The 18,872-nt window shown below is 44.9% G+C and overlaps 2 protein-coding genes and 1 pseudogene across 3 annotated transcripts; all 3 read left to right on the top strand.

Annotated features, from left to right (window-relative positions):
- The first annotated feature begins 637 nt into the window (after nucleotides 1-637).
- LOC103994243 (asparaginyl endopeptidase Rep2-like) lies at nucleotides 638-5,411 on the top strand (annotated as a pseudogene).
- LOC135645381 (NAC domain-containing protein 7-like) lies at nucleotides 5,296-10,971 on the top strand. Its single transcript, XM_065163700.1, has 4 exons — nucleotides 5,296-5,429; nucleotides 9,490-9,676; nucleotides 9,773-10,044; nucleotides 10,141-10,971. The coding sequence occupies exons 2-4, from the start codon at nucleotides 9,517-9,519 to the stop codon at nucleotides 10,696-10,698; spliced, it is 990 nt and encodes a 329-aa protein (XP_065019772.1). The 5' UTR covers nucleotides 5,296-5,429; nucleotides 9,490-9,516; the 3' UTR covers nucleotides 10,699-10,971.
- Nucleotides 10,972-16,016: 5,045 nt separating this feature from the next.
- Nucleotides 16,017-18,408, top strand: LOC135644576 (protein YABBY 4-like). 2 transcript variants are annotated; one of them, XM_065162275.1, is made up of 7 exons: nucleotides 16,017-16,341; nucleotides 16,422-16,580; nucleotides 16,655-16,853; nucleotides 17,396-17,444; nucleotides 17,526-17,601; nucleotides 17,734-17,811; nucleotides 17,962-18,408. In XM_065162275.1, the coding sequence occupies exons 1-7, from the start codon at nucleotides 16,240-16,242 to the stop codon at nucleotides 18,034-18,036; spliced, it is 738 nt and encodes a 245-aa protein (XP_065018347.1). In that variant the 5' UTR covers nucleotides 16,017-16,239; the 3' UTR covers nucleotides 18,037-18,408. The 2 variants fall into 2 exon arrangements, with proteins under 2 accessions (XP_065018347.1, XP_065018348.1); XM_065162276.1 differs by lacking the exon at nucleotides 17,734-17,811 and having other exon boundaries at nucleotides 16,109-16,341; nucleotides 17,962-18,170.
- The last annotated feature ends 464 nt before the right edge of the window (nucleotides 18,409-18,872 follow it).

Raw genomic sequence — 18,872 nt, 5'->3', positions numbered from 1 at the left:
CGAACCCACAGGTCGGTGCCCGTCTCCGGCAATTGATATGACGCGGTAGGAAAAGTGAGGATCTTCGTACTGGATTTACCCAAGGTCGGGTGCGACGGATTGACCAGGGTTGACGTTTCTGCTTCACTCGGCACCCGCGCGGCGGCGTCCGTGCGGAGGAGCACCACCTCCCCTTCCCCCACACCGCCCCCCTCGCAGTCGCAGTGAAAGCGACGAAGGCAACAACATGAGCAAAGTATGAATGAGGTAACCGAAGAAAAAGGAGACATCACAATCGAGGAGACGAGAACGGTAATGGAGCCCTCGAAACGGAGCGGGACCCGCTGGCACGCCTCCCACGTGTCTTCCCCTCCTGCATGGCGCTGCGACCTGGTGAGGAACAGGACGCGTCAAGCGGTGGCCACGGCTCCTCCTCCTCCGCCTCTTCTTTTTATCTCGTCTTCGAACCCTAATTTCCACTTCTCTTTTAAACCCTTCCCGGAAGACCCCTCAGGTCGACTCCGCTCCCACCGCGAGGCATGGCGACGAGTTCATCCCCTTCGGCCACCGAGCGAGCATGGTTCTTCTTCGCCACGACGCTGCTGCCGGTGATGTTGGTCGCCGCCCCCAAGCCGAGGCGCGGTAGGGCGCCTGGCCCATGGGACCCGGCCATCCAGTTGCCCTCGGGCAGGCCACACCCCGAGACTGGAGGCGGCCGCCGACCAGTTCGGCGCTGCTCGTGGCCGGCTCTTCCGGCTACGGGAACTACCGGCACCAGGTAACTAAGCGCACTCCCTGTTCTTGGCGGTGGAGTGAATTCGAAGAACACATTATGTGCGACGACGACGATGAGGACGTGGGTGTGTTTGTGTGGACATATACGCGGAGGTGTGCCATGCGTATCAGCTGCTGTTGAGAGGCGGGCTGAGGGGGGAGAACATAGTGGTGATGATGCACGACGACATCGCCCACAACCCCCTCAACCCGAGGCAGGGCGTCATCATCAACCACCCCCAGGGCCAAGACGTTTACGCTGGGGTCCCCAAGGTACACCCGCCGCTGGGACTCTTCTCGTTTCGGTTGTTCTTCATTAAACCTTAGTGTCTCGTGAACCCCTCAATTTTTGCTTGTTCCGCACATATGAACCACTTCACTGTATGGCTACAGGGGCCTCTCGTGGTCTTGCTATAGCAGAAATGACCAAGAGATGCTTGGCTTATCCTTCTAGGCAGAATTGAAGAACATTAAGCATCCATTTGGTCTTCTAGTAGGTCCAGTAGTGGAAACAGAGAAGGTGTCGATTTGGTTTGTGGAAAGGACACAGATCTTGATTAAAGTTGTATATGCTATAGGTCGATAATAGATTAGTATTATGAGAGATTTGAACTTTTGACCTGAATAGTGGCATCAAATTATGCATACATTCAACTTTTTAAAAATTTCACCAAACAAAGAAGGTATAAGTTGGTATTGTCTTAGCTGATGTGTGACATCATATTGAAGATATATGCCCCGATAGGTGTGTGTTTATTTACTTTTGGAGCCTGCTGATTTCCTACATTGCTCGAAATGTTCTTCACAGAATAAATTCTAGTTATCAAGCAGGACTTGGCTCAAATTCTAGGCCGTATTTTCACAATGGCAGTGTAGACTTCAAATTTTTCTAGATTTTCAGGATCTTGTAGTGTCTAAGTATGTGAAAAATAAGGCCCAACAATTTAGTGGGAGATTATTTAATCTAGTTGAGAATGGCAAGAGACAAACTTCTGATTGCTGCATTCCCCTTCGAGCTCATGTCAGACTTCTTTCATCAAACCCACTAGTTTGATGGTCTCAGGTTATATGCTCAACCAATTCACTTCTCTTACACCTCTAACACTAAAAAAAGAAAAATCAGTGGGTCTCAGAATTGTCGTCTCATTGATCTCTGTGTTCAACAGAGTTACTTGTTATGATTATGCTATTATTTGAAATTCAGTTTTATTGTTAAAACAGTATACATTGACTTCAGGACTACACCAGGGAGCAAGTCACTACGAAGAACTTGTACGCTGTGCTTTTGGGTAAGAAGAGTGACATAGAAGGTGGAAGTGGAAAGGTCATAGACAGCAAATCAGATGATAGAATATTCATCTACTACTAAGACCATGGAGGCCCTGGGGTCCTTGGTAAGTTCCCACTCTTTTGTCATATGCCAGTGAAACAATTTTCATTGCTGATCATGTATGCTGACACTATTTCGACTTAGGAATGCCCAACATGCCATATCTTTTCGTTGCTGATTTCATTGAAGTATTGAAGAAGAACATGCATCCAGTAGTTACAAAGAAATGGTGAGAGGACCACAAGATATCAGCTGTCATTGCGACACAGAGAATTGGTGAGTGTAGCTAATGGTTTCTTAAACAGGTTATCTATATAGAAGCATGTGAGAGTGGCAGCATATTTGAAGGTTTAATGCCAGAAGACTTCAACATATATGTGACAACACCATCAAATTCTGTGGAAAGCAGTTGAGGTACATATTGTCCTGGGATGGATCCTCCTCCACCTCCTGAATTTTTTATTTGCCTTGGTGATTTGTACAGTGTTGCATGGATGGAGGACAGGTTTGTGTTTAGACATAGAATCTCGAAATGACTAGTGTGATTAGAAGTCCAGGCAATTTGTTATTGGAATGAATCTCTAAAAATATTTAACTATGATTATCAAGTGATTTAGGATCTGTTAGTCCATCAAATTTAACTGATATTAAATTAATAATCTTCAACTAGAATTTATGTTAATATAGCCTGACAAGTATAGTCTATGCATGCACTACTATCATTTGCTTATTTATTTATGTTGAGATTATCTATTCGATGTAAGTTGCATGTTGCAGTGTTATTCATGAATGAAGATTAGACAAATTTTAGGTGTCATTATTCAGGACTGCTACTCATACATGCAATGTGTATACCTCAATTCCTTGATGAGGTAGTGCTGATGATGTGACATTCATGAGGCAGCTGGGTGTCATCACATGAATGCCATGTGGCACATAAGGTTTCTGATTCAGGGTCCAGTGTCAAGTGCCATGTCAGCAACAGATGGGCACCACAAGGGATTCCCTGGGGATGCCAAAACATCAAGGGTTTTAGTGATATATTTTGTGCATGTATAGCATTTTTATTTATTATCATATTACTATGTCTCGTGGCTGTAGTATCTCATTGTGGTAGATCATGTTGGGAACGATAAGCTGATCGTGTGTTCAAGAATTTTGATGGAACATGTATTTGTAAGAAATATAACCAAATGTTTCTTAAACCTCATCAAGGTCTTTCTTGTATGATTCAATATCGGTTTGGTTTATCAAGTTCTATATTTGCGTTGCACTACATATCCTTTGTAACTATCATAATTTTTCATATGCACGCATCAATTTCAAAGTGAAACTGCCATTATTAGTTCTTGTCCAATGAAAGAATATTCATATAGAACAGTGAGACTGATATCAAATGAAAACCTTTCTGTTACAACTTAATACATAAATGCTCTGGATTGGTCAATGGTATCACAAGGTAGCAGCTCTTACTTTTAACTCTTCCAGAAGCCATAGTCTAGTGCATCCTTTTGTGCTATAGCTTAAAGTGGCAAAAGTATCAGGAAAATTTAGAAGATAAAACAGAAAAACCATAATTTCCCCTCTGATGACATTCCCTTTTGTAGTCTTGACTGGTTGGTCAGTTGTAAAATAGGTTGAATGTGCCACTCACCTTGAGTTATGCTTCTTGCAGTGACGTCCACAATCTAAAGGAGGAGACCATTGGGAAGCAGTATGAACTGGTAAGTTTCTGATCAACCTCTATCATAGATCCTATCATCCTACTTTTTGGTTTTCTCACTGTATGTGTTCTTCTGCAAGGTGTTCAGGTGAAGATGAGGACATCCAGTTATGACACCTATAAAGCCGGGTTTTTTTACCAGAGCTTTGACCCTTCTAATGCCAATGTTACTGAGAATGTCGTTGATCTAAGAATGCAGATGGGGGCCATCAATCAGAGATGCTGATCTTCTCTTCTTGTGGAAAAGGGTGAGTCGTAATTTTTCCTTTGTTTTTGTTGACTTTTACTTTGTGCTCTTCCATCCATGGTAATGTTTAAATTCAAAGACTCAACAATTGGTAATGATTCTCTTAGTTATTTGATAAACAGAAGCCAGATTATGACGGAAGGAAGCAGGACCAAGGAGGTTAGTGTTAACTTGTGGTAAAACATAAATAGGAATTAGGGATCTTTTCATGGTTAAAAATATATGTGTTACGCACAAAATTTTATGAGGTTGGCCTTGGGTTCATGGGTAATTGAGTTGGTGTCATCTGTGTTGTCCTTCAATTGACTTCTGTGAAATAGGACGGTCCATTGATATCCCTTGTGGAGATATCTATCCAATATGACTTTTAGAGGGTGAGAAAATCCAGGTAACACTGGTGGATATCCTTAGAGTGGATAGAGAACTGAGGTGATAATGACAGAATTATAGATTTTGAAATCTGAGAGCACCATCAATATTTCTGTTGTAGTTATCATTGACTGAACAGATGAAGAGAAGAAAAAAACTTGTATTCTTGGATGTCCTGTGTTATGAAAAGTAGACATTACGGTAGCATACATTTTAGTTATTGATTTGAATATAGTACATTAAGATGTGAATTTAGCATCTGTTATGTGTTAACAGGCGGTGCAAATCTTTTGTGCTTTGGTTAACAATGGATGTGATCTTCTGAATCTCTCCATGCAAATTGTTTTCCCGAATGAGAATTTTTTAAATAAATACAAATGTTAATCTTTTCTTGTTTTCAGAATGAACAATTGGATGAAAGGTCACAGAGACAAAAGAAGGCTATTCTTAAGGAGATCACAGAGACAATGATGCACAGTAGCATTAATTACTTCGGGAATCTAATTTTTGGATCACAGAAATTGGTCCCTTTAGGAGCTGTGAGATCATCTGGTCAGGCACTGGTTGATGATTGGGAATGCTTGAAGTCGATGGTAAAATCACCCTCTTTAAGTGTTCTATTTTTCTTTCATCTCATGGTGTTCATTGTTGCATGACAATTTAGATATAGATATTTGGATAGGAAGGAGGGAGTTTATGGGTCTGTTGTTTTATCTTCTTATTTCGACACTCTATTTATTACATTTGAGCATGTCCCCTCGAAAGCAAAGAATGACTTACAGGTTCAGGTATTTGAATCACATCATGGATCCCTCACTCAGTCTGGCATGAAACATTTGGGGACATTTGCAAACACATGCAATGAAGGTATCTCGATGAATGTTATGGAAGCAGCTTGTTCTGGTACGTGTAAGAGCAACAACATAGCTATGTGGAGTCCGTCGAGGATACAGTGCTTGATCTTGTTATCACCTCAAACTCTATCTTAGTAGCCGCACTCATTCTACGTAAGTAAACAATTCATTATGATTTGTTGCAAGAGAAATTATACATGCTTATATCTTCTTTTGTGTGATTGTTCATAGACATGTTTTAGCTGATGTCTTACAGTTTTTTTTTTAAAATTTAAACTGCCTTAAATTTGTGAAATATATTCACATTTCTGGAAAGCAAGCATAACTAGTATGCTAAGCTTTTACCTATAGTGGAGCATGTTTATTAGATGTGTGCAATTAGTTTCAGAATACAAGTCAATATGATATGTTTAACTAAAAATGTAACCATAGTTTGTCAAAATCATTTCAAACCTACTACTTGCTTATTGTCTGGTTGGGTGAATTAGGCTGAAGGAATGGGCCAAATTTGTCTGGTTACCAAACTTAACATGAAAATTGAAGGGTTAATGACAGCTAATTATGATCAAAGTAGTATAAAGTAGACAAATAGATGTCACCTGCTGCTAATGCTTACTATCAACCTTGGCAATTTGTCATTTGTAATGTGCCTCTAGTGTAGCATGATGCATGAATATTTATATGTGATTCTATTGTCAAGTAATCACTGATAATTTGCAATGCACAACACAGTGGTACATGTAGATTCATGCCAACTTTAGTACAAGGACTTGGAGTGATGACAATTTGATCAAAGATCTCATCCTAGCTTCGAGTGGCTTCTCATCATTCCATGTACCATGCCTTCTCTCCTCTTTGTTGTTGTTTTCAACCATACTCCATTGCTATAATATGTACTACACTTTGATGGGACACAAACCCAAAGCAATCATGTCCTCTTCCTCATTGTTCCTATCTTTAGGTGACCATGTCTCAGTTTATTTCTCAACCCCATTCTTCCCAGTGCTCCAAGTAGTGAACATAGGAAACACTATAATTCCATCATTAGGTCCATCAAGCATAAGTCTTGTCTTTCCTTTTTCTTTTTGTTAACCAATGTACAACAAGATGCACACATTAATGGCACTTGCTTTAAGGTGTACAGTGAAAATCTACAGCTATTATTAGGCATGACAAGAAAGGAGGATCCACACATTTAAACCTTCATGGCAGTCAAATTGGATGGCAGCATGTGCTTAGTATATCATACTGTGTAGGTTGAAGACAACATATATATATATATATATATTCCCTTTCTTAGGAAGACAAAGGTATGAAGCATTGGTGTGCAAGGGTGCAAATCCTTGTCCACCAAACCAAACCTGATAAGAATACACTGGAAGTGGGGTCTCAAGGATTTAGTCGGAGATATAGCTCTCGAAGTACATCCAAGAAGATAGCTACACTTAGGGCCCTCTGAGATCCGTAAAGATCTACTGGAAAGACGGAAGTAGACCGTATAAGGAGACGGGGGAAGGAAGGAGGAGGGAAGCCATCATGGCAGAGAGGAGGAGGTGGCTGGTGGGGCCCGACGTGCATTGGGGAAGCCGCAACCCTCTCCCCATTGGCTCCGCCGCTTGTAGAGGAAGACTGCCCCACCTCCTGTGCCTGCCACATCGGACCGAACGCAGGGCAACTTCTCTTCACTTGAACTATCATGAACTGTCATCCTGTCACAGCGATGACATGGCAACACGTTTCATGCACAAGATGCTTGACGTGTGATGCTTTTGCTGGCCACCACGGAGGGGATGGGGATATGACACCGGCCAGGCCAGAGATGACTGTAGCATCGCGTGTGATACTTTTGCTTCACTTCTGCCCCAAACACGCATACCTACCCGTATACGTATCCCAAACCCCAAATCTATACTTCAAACACCAAACACTGCATCAAAAAAAAATTGCCACGCGTCAACCGGGAGGTGGCTTGACGTGGTGAGTCCTGCGAGGCCAGGCTCTACTGACAGGTGAAGCCCACGCCTCACTCCTTCCTATCGGAAGGGCTTATTGGCTCGGGAAAGCGTCAACGTCGAAGTCGTAAGCTTTCCAAGTCGTCGTCGTTCTGTTGGTTTGGATTTGTATTCGGAGAGCGGTCTCCGTTGGAATGCTTTAGGTCGGTCCGAGAGAGCCCCACTACCAGAGAACGACTCTCTCCCCTCTCCTCAGCAGTCGTACTGATCGATCAAAGCAACAAAAAGTAATATATTATTGGACGCTGGGGAGGCAGTAGAAAGAAATAAAGAAGGAGAAGAAAGAGGAGGAGGAATTATTTGCAGACAGCCAACCAACCACTGAGAGCAGAAGCAAGCGGTCCCCCGCGCCACTTGCTACGTTGGATTTCCCTCAAATGCCCTTCGCCCAGCCATGGCTACCAAAGCTTGTCTTTCTGTGATGAGTGGCTGCCTGCTACTTTTTTACTATTTTATCTCAGTCATCCGCTTCTACATGAAGCTGCAGGCAGCTTGTTACGTTGCTTCCGCCGTGAGAGGGAGGAGAGCTGGGTCGTGACCTTTTGACGTTCTGGTCGCTATCGGTGGCGGGTGGAGGTGGTGGCAGTTGCGGCCAAGAAGGCCAATGGGAAGGAAAAGAGGAGCTTTTGCTCTTTCCGGCCATTGCGGCGTCATTTCTCTGCCTCCGTAGCCTTCCCCCGCAATCCATCGCGCCACCGATACGCGTATCAAGAAGGTTGCAGCACCCCCTGCTGAAAGAGCAACCGGCGCTGACTAAAATATAGTTTCTGTTCTTTGGACCATCGCTCACCTGCTGCTATTTAACGCCATTGCCTCCTCCTCCTCCTCCTCCGCCTCCACCCGACTCCATCGCCTCTTCTCTTTTAGTCTTCCTCTCCTTGTGGGGGCGTCGTTGTTCCTCGCGGTGCCCCATAGAGAGAAGGCTTTGGCACAAATGACTCCTTTCACGAGGTCTCTGTCGATCGAAGATATACTAAAATAGCAGCTAAAGTCTTCCATCTTCTCTGTCGGGACTGACTCCGGGATCAGGCGTGTCCGAGCCAAAGCATTCATTCCACGTACTTGGAACCTTTTCGCCAACCAGTCTCATCACTCTTCGGTAACCAGTAAGAGCCATTCCTTCTCCCACTCTCATCTCCCTCCCTCCCTCCCTCCCTCTCTCCACACACACACACACACATAATTATGCTTCTGAGCTTGCATTTTCTGGTCACAGATTGAAGGTGATACGATTTGTATGATTTCATGATATATCGGTACATAATTGCCTCTTTATTGCATGAAGAGCTTCGATCATCCCAGTCTTTTAGATGTTGATGTAGATCTTTATGTTTGTTTGATGCTTTCTAAAGCTTTTCTAGCTGATCAAGCCAATATTGTCAGAATAGATCTTTTCCTTTGTGGCCATCAATGATAAGAGATTACCTCAAGAACATGTCATGAATTCACTCTATATATATAATTTTTGTAACCTTTTTTTATTACCTTCTGTGGTATTCTTCTGTGTAAAGGGACACTGTTGCTTTATTCATGGGACGATCACATTAGTTCTCAGATAACATGCATTTATGCACTTCGGTAGTCTGCATATTACAGCATGTATAATTGCCTGAACTACCATGTTCTTCTAATGACAAGGCAAGAATCTTGAGCCCTACAACTAGGTTTTGATCATGAATCACTTGTTGCTCCTCTAGTCGCAACATTTATCCATGTCACATGCTCTCTAATCCACAGACAACATTTATTTCAAGTGCTTTTTCTTTTTTTTGTTTATACCCATCTTACAACTGTAGACTACTATGTTAAATTTCTCGGAATATAAAGCTCTTGCATTGTCTTCCAGAAATGAGCATTTCTTGTTCATTGACCCATCTTTGAGCATTTCTTGGAATGAGTCATTGATTGTTCATCTATTTGAGTCAGAGACATTGGTAGGGGAAAAGAAGCTATGAATCTTTTCTAAATAGCATCTTGATATCCTCTTCTAATATGAATATTTGACGTCACCTCTCACACTCTTTACTTCCTCCTGTGCATGGAGTCCTATTCAAATTCGATCTGGCATTCCAATCTCAATACATGCTTATGTTTGCTGGATCACTACTCGAAAGAAGCTCAGCAAATGTCTAATTCTCCTGGAAGTCACATCTGCAGAACTTAACCACACTTTAAATCACTTCGCATGAATGATCTTGCAGGCAGCTGCCATACAAAGCCCAGGGAAGATGGACACCCTTTCTCATGTTCCTCCAGGGTTTCGGTTCCACCCGACCGACGAAGAACTCGTGGATTATTACCTCAGGAAGAAGGTAGCATCAAGAAGGATTGACCTGGACATCATAAAAGACATCGATCTGTACAAGATCGAGCCATGGGACCTTCAAGGTATCTCTTCCATCAGTCTTTGTGTTCGGTAACGTATCTAGATTTTATGCCATCTTTCGATCGAAATCATGGTTTTGTTCTACTTTCTTGAGGCAGTAAAATGCAAGATTGGTACAGAAGAACAGAACGAGTGGTACTTCTTCAGCCACAAGGACAAGAAGTACCCAACGGGGACGCGGACCAACAGAGCAACCACTGCTGGCTTCTGGAAGGCCACCGGGAGGGACAAGCCGATCTACTCCAAGAACAGCTTGATCGGAATGAGGAAGACGCTGGTCTTCTACAGGGGTCGAGCACCCAACGGGCAGAAGTCGGATTGGATCATGCACGAATACCGTCTTGAAGCAAATGAGAACGCGCCACCCCAGGCAAGTTCTTCCTCTCCTTCTCAGCAAGCAATCGTTTCCAGAGACCGTCTGCATGCATGACAACTTACGTGCTCTATAATTGCTTCCATGTTTCAGGAAGAGGGATGGGTTGTGTGTAGGGTTTTCATCAAGAGAATAGCACCGGTCATCAGAAGAGCCAGTGAGCACGACTCTGCATGCTGGTACGACCATCATGTGTCCTTCACGCCGGAGCTCGACTCTCCGAAGCAAGTAGGAGCCCCGCCGGAGATGGCGTACCACCACCACCACCCACTCTTCTCCTGCAAGCCGGAGCTGGAGGTGCGCCACCACCACTTGCCACAGTTTGATTCGTTCCTCCAGCTCCCCCAGCTGGAGAGCCCCAACCTTCCTTTCTCCCTCGTCGCGCAAGAAGACCCGATGATCCAGCCCAGTAAGCAGCTCCAGATCTTCTCCACCTGCAACAACTCCCAAGGTATCATTCATCATGCAGCGGAGCAGGCAACGGACTGGAGGGTGTTCGACAAGTTCGTCGCATCCCAACTCAGCCATGGCGACGTCTGCAGAGAACTCAACTGCTCCAGTTCTGGAAGCGACTTCCAAAAGCTTGAAGCAAATGTGGAGCATGCTTCGGCTTCCAACTCCAGTGGTGGCCAAACCGAGCTGTGGAAATGAAGCCCATACATATAGTTATACTGATTTTAATTAGGAGGTAAATAGCTACCAAAAATCCGAAGATCACAGATTTATGTACATAATAAACCACGAGAACAGTCTGGGATTGCTTCTGGCCTCTGTATCATGTTAAGAGCTTCTACTTGTCGAGAAGGTATCAGATGGATGATGAGGCCGAGGGTTCGAGTAACTGACTCGGTCTCCATTGAAGAGAAATCTGAGACATAATGGACTCCATTATTTGGTCCATTGTTTCGGAGCAGTATTTGCTGCCATGTAGCTAATGTCTTCTACAGTATATGGCTGCTTGTTCATTTCTTGCCATTACAGTTCCCATTACTATTTCAGAAGCAAACAACAAAGTCCTGTGTGGATCCTTTTGTTCTCCTGAGAGAGAGAGAGAGATGCCTGATTCTCTACTAATATTATCAAAGCAAGTTAGGCAATACCAGTCAATAAACAATGCAAATTACGTAGGAGCAAAATGATAAGTAATGATAGAAAGACCTTTTAGTGTGCTTCAAGCACTCGTGTATTAGAAGATCAACAGTCACTATCTACATTCTTGAGAACATTGCTCCATCTTTTACTGTGTTAAAGAGCCTGGTCTAGAAGAACCACTATCCTGAGATTGAGGTGGCGGCAGGGATGGAGATGGGCCACGCGGCCTTTGGAAGGAAGGCAGAATCGTCGGCGCGTGGGTGGTCGACCCAAATCGACCAACCTATCCAAACTCTACATCCGATAACGTGTCGGGTATAAGCTCATCGGTTACGGATTTAGATCCGACCCAACATCATCCCTGTCGTGGCTCCGATGGGCTCATGAGATGAGATGAGATGAGATAAAGCATTTGAATTCACAGACCTTGGGATAATAAACATGCGAATGGAAGCATTAACACGATCTCTGTCACGCAGGAAGCCAAGGAGTTTCATCGACAACTTTATAGATCGTCTTCTGCAATCTGAAGTAGTTCTCAGACACTGAAGACATCCTGCGCTCACTTGGATCGTGAGAAGCCACTGATGTGTTGGGCAGGAACAAAGTCTTCTGATGTACAAAGACAGAAGCCTAAGAACTCAGCGAGCACTCATCAGCTCCTGATTGCATGGTGTCAAAAGATTAGCCAGGGAAAAGAGATCATGCATGCTGCTGATATGTGTATGTGTGCATGGAGTTAGATGTACAGATTAAGCATTAGACTGGCATGGCAGCTGCTTGTCAGCATCAGTGGATGCAGCAGAGGTAGTCAAAGGGGACACTGTTGCTGAGCAACATAATTGACAATAAATGATGAGCACCGACCATGCAAAGCATTGTGAACTGCATGAAGCCAGAATATATTAAGCAGACTAAGAATGTGAGCACCTCTCTCTCTCTCTCTCTCCTCATTTATAATTCCACAAGAATCCTCCTAAAACTGTAATCATCATCATCATGAACATTTTCATTGAAAGGCATAGATACAAAAAAATGGACATACATAACAGATGATTATATGGTTATACATATTTAGATCCTTTTATTTATATATTTTCATGGCCCATTTGATTGCCTTAAATTGGTATGTCTGCAAATAAGATGTATTTGCTTGCAAAATGACTCATTTTAATTACCATATACTCTCAATACACATAGCATGTATACTTAGATGTAGAGAGATATAAAGGGGAAGGAGAGTGCCAGCTAACTTCTGTCTCATGCTTTCGTTATAAAGGCTCCTTTTAATCTAAGTTGACTTTAGGGTTGGGCAAGTCTTGAATTACCCTAAGGCATGAGCATAAAGTAGATGCCTGATATCTACCTTTCAATGCAATAGCTGGCCACGTAGTAGAATGCTTGGAAGCAGCTGAGCCCCCTCTGAACTCTGTACGATGGTTGCATAGAAGACAGACATGAGCTTCAAATGAGTGGTTGGAATGTAATGAGTAGATCGAGAGAGAGAGATGAATGGTGGGATGGAGAAGATGTAGCTGATCAGGCCAGGGGGCAAGCGAACAAAACCATAGCAGCGGCAGCAACAACAGGGACAGTACGAGCATTAACTCTCCCCCGGTTCTTTTTCCTCGATTTCCTCTCACCATCTCTCACCCTCCTCCCTCCGTTGGTCTCTACACCGACAGGGTTCATCATAGCACCGTGTCCTCATGCAGCACATGAGTCGGGGGAGAGAGAGAGAGAGAGAGAGAGAGAGAGCGAGGTGGGGGCTACAAGAGCAAGTACAGAAATGGCGGAAAGCACACACTATGCGTAGGGGTGGCAGCGAGGAGCTGAAGGGGGTTGGTGCGGTGAGAGAGGACAAGTTGCTAAATTCTCGTATAACGAGTTACTCATGATGCTAAAGCTCATTCAATAGGGCTGAGTGCCACCCACCACCACCACTTGCACCACCCACATCACCTGCGTTAGCCATAGCTGATCACTGATACGTCTCTGCCCTTTCCTATTAACCCTAAGGAAGGAGGAAGGGGTCTATCAACTTTGGCATTAAACCACCTCTGTAGCCACTTGAGCGTAAGACACGACTGCATTCAGATATCATAGCCCAATAACAACACCAAAACAGTGTTGTGAATGGTCTCCTGAAGCAGTGGTCAGCTCCCAATGGGGGGGCTACATGACCCCACTCAGACATATTGCTGGCCATGCAAGGATACATTGGGAATCTTCATGGCAGCCCGGGATACGAGCTAAAGAAAGGGGGGTGTGGTGTGGGCATGGAGCAGTGCAGGCTTTAGTGTAAATGGAGAAAGGGGGAATGGTTGGGGCGAACCCATGTGGGTCGGACGTAAGTTCAACCTGCCTCGGCTTCTGCGACGGGGGAATGTGAGACGGATGATATTGTCTAGATTTAAGCATGCTGGGAAGAGGGAAAAGAAGGTAGAGAATTCTTGGAGAAGGACAGAGGGTGGTAAAGAAGATTGATAGAGATAGAGATAGAGAGGGAGTGGAGGATCTGTGTCTGCTGCAGCAGCTGCTGCCTGCTGTTTTGTTACCGAGTGAGAGAAGAGGAGGAGGGGTGAGGTCAAATCATGAAAAGTGCGAGGCTTTGGTCTCTTTCTCCTCTCTTTTCTCTCTCTCTCTCTTCGAAAACTCAGTGTGTGTCTGTTTCTTTACTGCCATGGCCAGCAGGTTTGGTTGTTGCGGAGGACGTAAAAAGACAAAAATGTCACCCTAAGGAGGCGGAGACGGAGGCGGAGGGCTGAGCCCTCCCCCTCCCCCCCCCCCTCTACAGTAGCTGAATTATATTACCACGGCGCTGCAGCTATCTGAGCTATTGCCCACGAGGCACAAGAGAGCATCCGGGAAACGGGAAAGCCGACCTCCTCATCTCTCTCTCTCTCTCTCTTTGTCCCCTTCTTACCCTTCTTTTTCGTCTCCTCCTCCTCATTACTGCGAGAACAACAGCAGAGTAAGCTGGGAAAGCTAAGCGGCCCATGCAAACGTCCCTTTCTCCCTCCTCTCCCCCACCTCCTCTGCCCTTTCTCCTCCTCCTCTCTCTCTCTATCTCTCTCATTGGAAATGACGACCACTAACACACACACACACACTCTCTCTCTCTCTCGCTTCGAAGTTACGAGAGGAGGAGGAGGTGTCTCAGTTGGAGGGAGAGGGAACACATGGGGGAGTCGTTTTCACCGGCCACTGGGTGCACCACCCGATGACACTCGCACAAAGCAACTCTATCCCTTTGGTGCGTGCTTGAGGAAAACGACGTCGCCCAGATAGTCCGTATCTATCCAAATCACGCCCTTTCTCCATGGCCTTCCTTCCGCCCTGTGACATCTCAATCTTCACTCGAGCTTCTACAGCAAAGCACGTTTCACCTGAACGCCTTCACCAAGTATAGTGTCTAACATACCAATCCCACTCTCCCATTTCGATCAGTGATCACAGATTTAGTTCCGAGGACTCATAGCTGATGCACATCATTTCCATATATTACTACTTGTAGTAAATATCTAAGCATATAATCTTCTATTTCGTCGATTACTAGTCCTAATGTGGTCATATCAGAGGACCATAAACTGCATCAATCAGATAATAATCCAACAAGCTTCATAAAGGTTGATTATTTGTGATGTCCCATAACAATGCTATAGTGCTAATAAGTCTTATTATGTGAGAACCTCATTGGGGATCTTCTCCATAGATTAACTTTTGCATGAATGACATTAGTTATCTCATCGGATTAGGTCGTAACAAAATGATATTAGAGTCCACCAAATATTGGATACGGTGAGAGGATCGAATAGGAAAGGACATGATAGCTTTTTGTGTGGATGATGATGTTGATTTGTTCTTATTTTACTTCATTTATGTGAGTATTTGATGAATAAACTCTTATTTGGCCCTGAAAAGCTGTGACAGAAAAATGTCATGACACACAAAACCATATTTGTAGATGAACTAATAAACTACTTGCAATATCTGTTGTTGGACACCATCCTCTTGTTCTTATGCTGAACAAGAATCACTTTGGAATTAGAGCTGTATGGGTGAGTCTAATCCAGAAGAAAGAAAGGCATCAAGGATGAACTGATCTCCTTCATGGCTTTAGTTAGCTTTCAAACGAGTATGGCCGATGATGATGGTCACCACATGCTTTACGAGTCTTGAATGCCATTGAAGCGAGCTTATAAATGAAATGATCAATGGCTGACCATGACAAATCAATATGATCCCAAGCCCTACCCAACTCCCACCCTACAGTGGTGATCTTTGATCCTCGAACATTCCGTCACCAGCTGAATTAGCTGATGCATCATAAAAGTTAGGGTTGGAGGATTTCGGAAACCATGATTCCCTTTAATGGATACTCTGATGTCGACTTTCTCCGATACCACCAAAAAGCCCAAAATGAATGTTGACACCACACGGAAAGAGGAAAGCAAGAGAAGAATGCTTCCCGTATCGGATGGCATCATAGAACCAAGCTTAGTTGATTGTAATTAGGGTTGGTATTTGGAAAGATGGGAGTAATTATTGCCATGCATATATTCCATGCATCAGCAACACAACAGGCTGAATAGTGAGTGTGCAAGATGACTATTCCCTTATCACTCATTCAGTCGTATGCTTTTGTTTTGTTTAGTAGTATCTCTGCATCAGTGGTGGTAGCTGTACCGTGTATATGAGAGGGAGAAGGAGAGAGAGAGAGAGAGGGAGAGGAGGAGGAGAAGGAGGGTTTGTGGCTTGGCCTATATCTTACAGTCTCTCTCACGGTCTGAGCCATCTCATCTACAACGTTTCTTTCCTCTCTCGTCTCCTCCTTTCTACTCTTTCTTTCCACCATCTTTCAGCTCATTCCTCTTCTTTCTTGTTCTCTCTCTTTCTCTCTGTCTCCTTGACTCTTCTCTCCCCCTGGTTTCCGAATCAGAAACTACAGATCCGAGGAGGTAGAGAATCAGCAGTCAATCAAGGCATCAAATCAAGGCATCAAATCAGATCATCACGTCCAGGGAGCAGCGAGCTGTAGGTAGAAAAGATCTCCTTCGGTTGGCCGCCAGCCACCCATCAAGTCACAGCTGCGGCAGCATGTCATCCTCCTCAGCCGCCTTTTCCTTGGATCACCTCTCCCCGCCTCCTTCCGAGCAGCTCTGCTACGTCCACTGCAACTTCTGCGACACCGTCCTCGCCGTAACACATCCTTCTCGGCCCCTTCTCCTCTGCCGATCCCCTTCCCTTTGGGGCTTCCGTCTCACTGTTATCTTTGGCAGGTGAGTGTTCCCTACACCAGTCTCTTCAAGACGGTGACGGTGAGGTGTGGCCACTGCACCAATCTTCTCTCCGTCAACATGAGGGGTCTTCTCCTCCCTGCCGCCAACCAGCTCCACCTCAGCCATGCCTGCTTGACCCCGGCTCACCATAATCTCCTGGTACGTACATGACCTGCTCTACCATCTCCTCTTCGCTTCCGCCGCGTCTAACCCTTTTGTCTCTCTTCGATCAGGATGATCTACAGTGCCCGCCTCCCAGCTTACTGCTGGATCCATCCATACTGTGCAGTGGCAACGCCAACAACAACGGCAACCTCGTCCACAGTAACGCCACCGTCAACCACAACGACAGCATCAACAGCAACTGCAGCACCACGGCGCCCGTGAAAGGTGTGGAGGAAGTGCTTCCACGGTCCCCGGTCGTCAACAGACGTGAGATCCCTTCCCTTCCCTTTCCCGGTCCATATCATCGATTCCCCTTCGCACAACACACTGTCGATTTCGTTTAGCTACGTAGCTTCATAATGTTCACTGTTGCACTCACACCATCTTCTCTCGGAAATCTTACCATTCTGCTACCCCGTCCTCGTTCTCATCATCTTCATCTTCCTCTTCCTCCTGCAACCTGCACAAGTAATAATTGCAAGGGCGACATAACACCAGTAGCAAGAAGATGCCTGCAGATGCTTACACCTCAACAATGGAGGTTGTCTTCTGGTCTGTGGTCTACCAGAGGAAAACCATCTGCTACAGAAACTGTAGCACGTACTCAGCCTTCAAAAACTTAGCTGTAGCAATAGTAGTTCTTCTCTCCTCCCTTCTGCTTTGTCCCCTCGGATGATCCCGTCCATATCACTCAATTGTTCACCACTATTCATGCCATATATCTAACAGTTAAAATTAGCTCCGAGTTATCACCTCTTTCGTCCTTTCTACAACTGTTGTAATCATCTCGATGATGGTGCGGTGTGCAGCTCCGGAGAAGCGGCAGCGAGTTCCATCCGCATACAATCGGTTCATCAAGTAAGCGGAGCACATGTTGATCTAATTAAACGGAGTCAAACCACGAGGAATTAACAACACTCTCTTCTCGTTCAAATGCAGAGACGAAATCCAACGCATTAAAGCTGGGAATCCCGACATCACTCACAGGGAGGCCTTCAGCGCCGCTGCAAAGAACGTAAGCCTATCTCTCTCTCGCTCTCTCTCTCTCTCTCTCTCTCTCTCACTACTCTTCTACGATCTAAGCTTCAGGTTTGGTTGGACTAAACCTGTGTTTGGATCTCACATTCTTTAAATTTTCCTCTTTTAGTGGGCCCACTTTCCGCACATCCATTTCGGACTGATGCCGGATCAGGGTCTGAAGAAGGCCAGCGTGCGGCAGGCGCCGGTGAGTGAGCGCGATCGAAAAGCAACGACCCCTGTCTCCCTTAAAAACCTAAAGTTCTTCCTAAGCTTAGCCTCTGGTCACAGCTGTTCCTCCTCCCCTTTGCTTTTATGGGTATTAACTGAGAATCTTGCATCTCACTTTTCTTTTCAGGAGGGAGAGGATGTTCTTCCCAAGGAGGGTTTCTACGCCACAGCCGCTGCAAACATGGGTGTCACTCCTTTCTAAGCGACCACGCACCGGACCGCACTCTGCCACTGCTACTGTTGTTAGGGTTGCTCCTTAGGGTTCCCTCCTCGTCTTTCCACTCTCTCTTTTCTCCTTCCGCTTGGTCTGGTCTTCATGTCCGGTCGATGGTGGCCGTGACGGGCGCAAACGCCTGAGGAAAAGCTCGGTATGCTCGCTGCCTTTATCTACCGACGCGCGTGTGTGTTCCTTTGGACCGTCTTAACTGTTTGGCAAATGCTGCTACGTTTCTACTGTTCTTCCTACGTGCTTTCTCATCTTGTCTCTGGGCTTTTCTCCTTCTCTCTTCTCTCTTCTCTCTCCATGTTCTCCACCGGGCATGCATGCAAGTTAAAAAGAACCTTTCGGATTTAAGATCCTTTGGCCTTTTACGCCATGGAATGCTTTTGTCTCACGGTACATACCCTGTCTCCTCTCGTTTCCTTGCATCCAAGAATATGTCAAGTGTGTGGGCAAAGGATTCCGAGAACCAACATGATACACTATATGTTTGCATGTTCCTTCGTTGCTCCTCGTCTCTAAATGTCACAGCCACACCCAAAACCCAGCACAAGAATTAACACTATAATGAGAAATAATATCAAAGAACCTTTTCTAATTACCACCCTATTATATACAGAATTGTGTAATGCTTTTATACTTGTAATTGCATAGCATTAATTAGTATTTATAGTTCAAGAAGTAAGAAGAGTAATGGGTGGGGGAGAAGGGAATGAATGACTTCGGAAAGAAGAATAGAAAATTTCTATGGGGAATGTTTGGTTTCTCTTCTGTTTGGAATAGTGTGTTCTGCGCGATGAGATAGGAACTCTCCAATT

This window comes from Musa acuminata, chromosome BXJ3-8 (assembly GCF_036884655.1).
Source record: "Musa acuminata AAA Group cultivar baxijiao chromosome BXJ3-8, Cavendish_Baxijiao_AAA, whole genome shotgun sequence".
Lineage (NCBI taxonomy): Eukaryota > Viridiplantae > Streptophyta > Magnoliopsida > Zingiberales > Musaceae > Musa > Musa acuminata.
This window is presented reverse-complemented; position numbering and strand designations above follow the sequence as displayed.

What these genes read in the sequence shown, in the direction of transcription:
- LOC135645381 (XM_065163700.1), top strand. Translation starts at nt 9,517, where the DNA reads ATGGACACCCTTTCTCATGTTCCTCCAGGGTTTCGGTTCCACCCGACC. An exon ending in CGAGCCATGGGACCTTCAAG is followed by an intron (nt 9,677 to 9,772) that starts GTATCTCTTCCA and finishes TTCTTGAGGCAG; the next exon opens with TAAAATGCAAGATTGGTACA. An exon ending in ATGAGAACGCGCCACCCCAG is followed by an intron (nt 10,045 to 10,140) that starts GCAAGTTCTTCC and finishes TCCATGTTTCAG; the next exon opens with GAAGAGGGATGGGTTGTGTG.
- LOC135644576 (XM_065162275.1), top strand. Translation starts at nt 16,240, where the DNA reads ATGTCATCCTCCTCAGCCGCCTTTTCCTTGGATCACCTCTCCCCGCCT. An exon ending in CGGCTCACCATAATCTCCTG is followed by an intron (nt 16,581 to 16,654) that starts GTACGTACATGA and finishes CTCTTCGATCAG; the next exon opens with GATGATCTACAGTGCCCGCC. An exon ending in GTCCCCGGTCGTCAACAGAC is followed by an intron (nt 16,854 to 17,395) that starts GTGAGATCCCTT and finishes TGCGGTGTGCAG; the next exon opens with CTCCGGAGAAGCGGCAGCGA.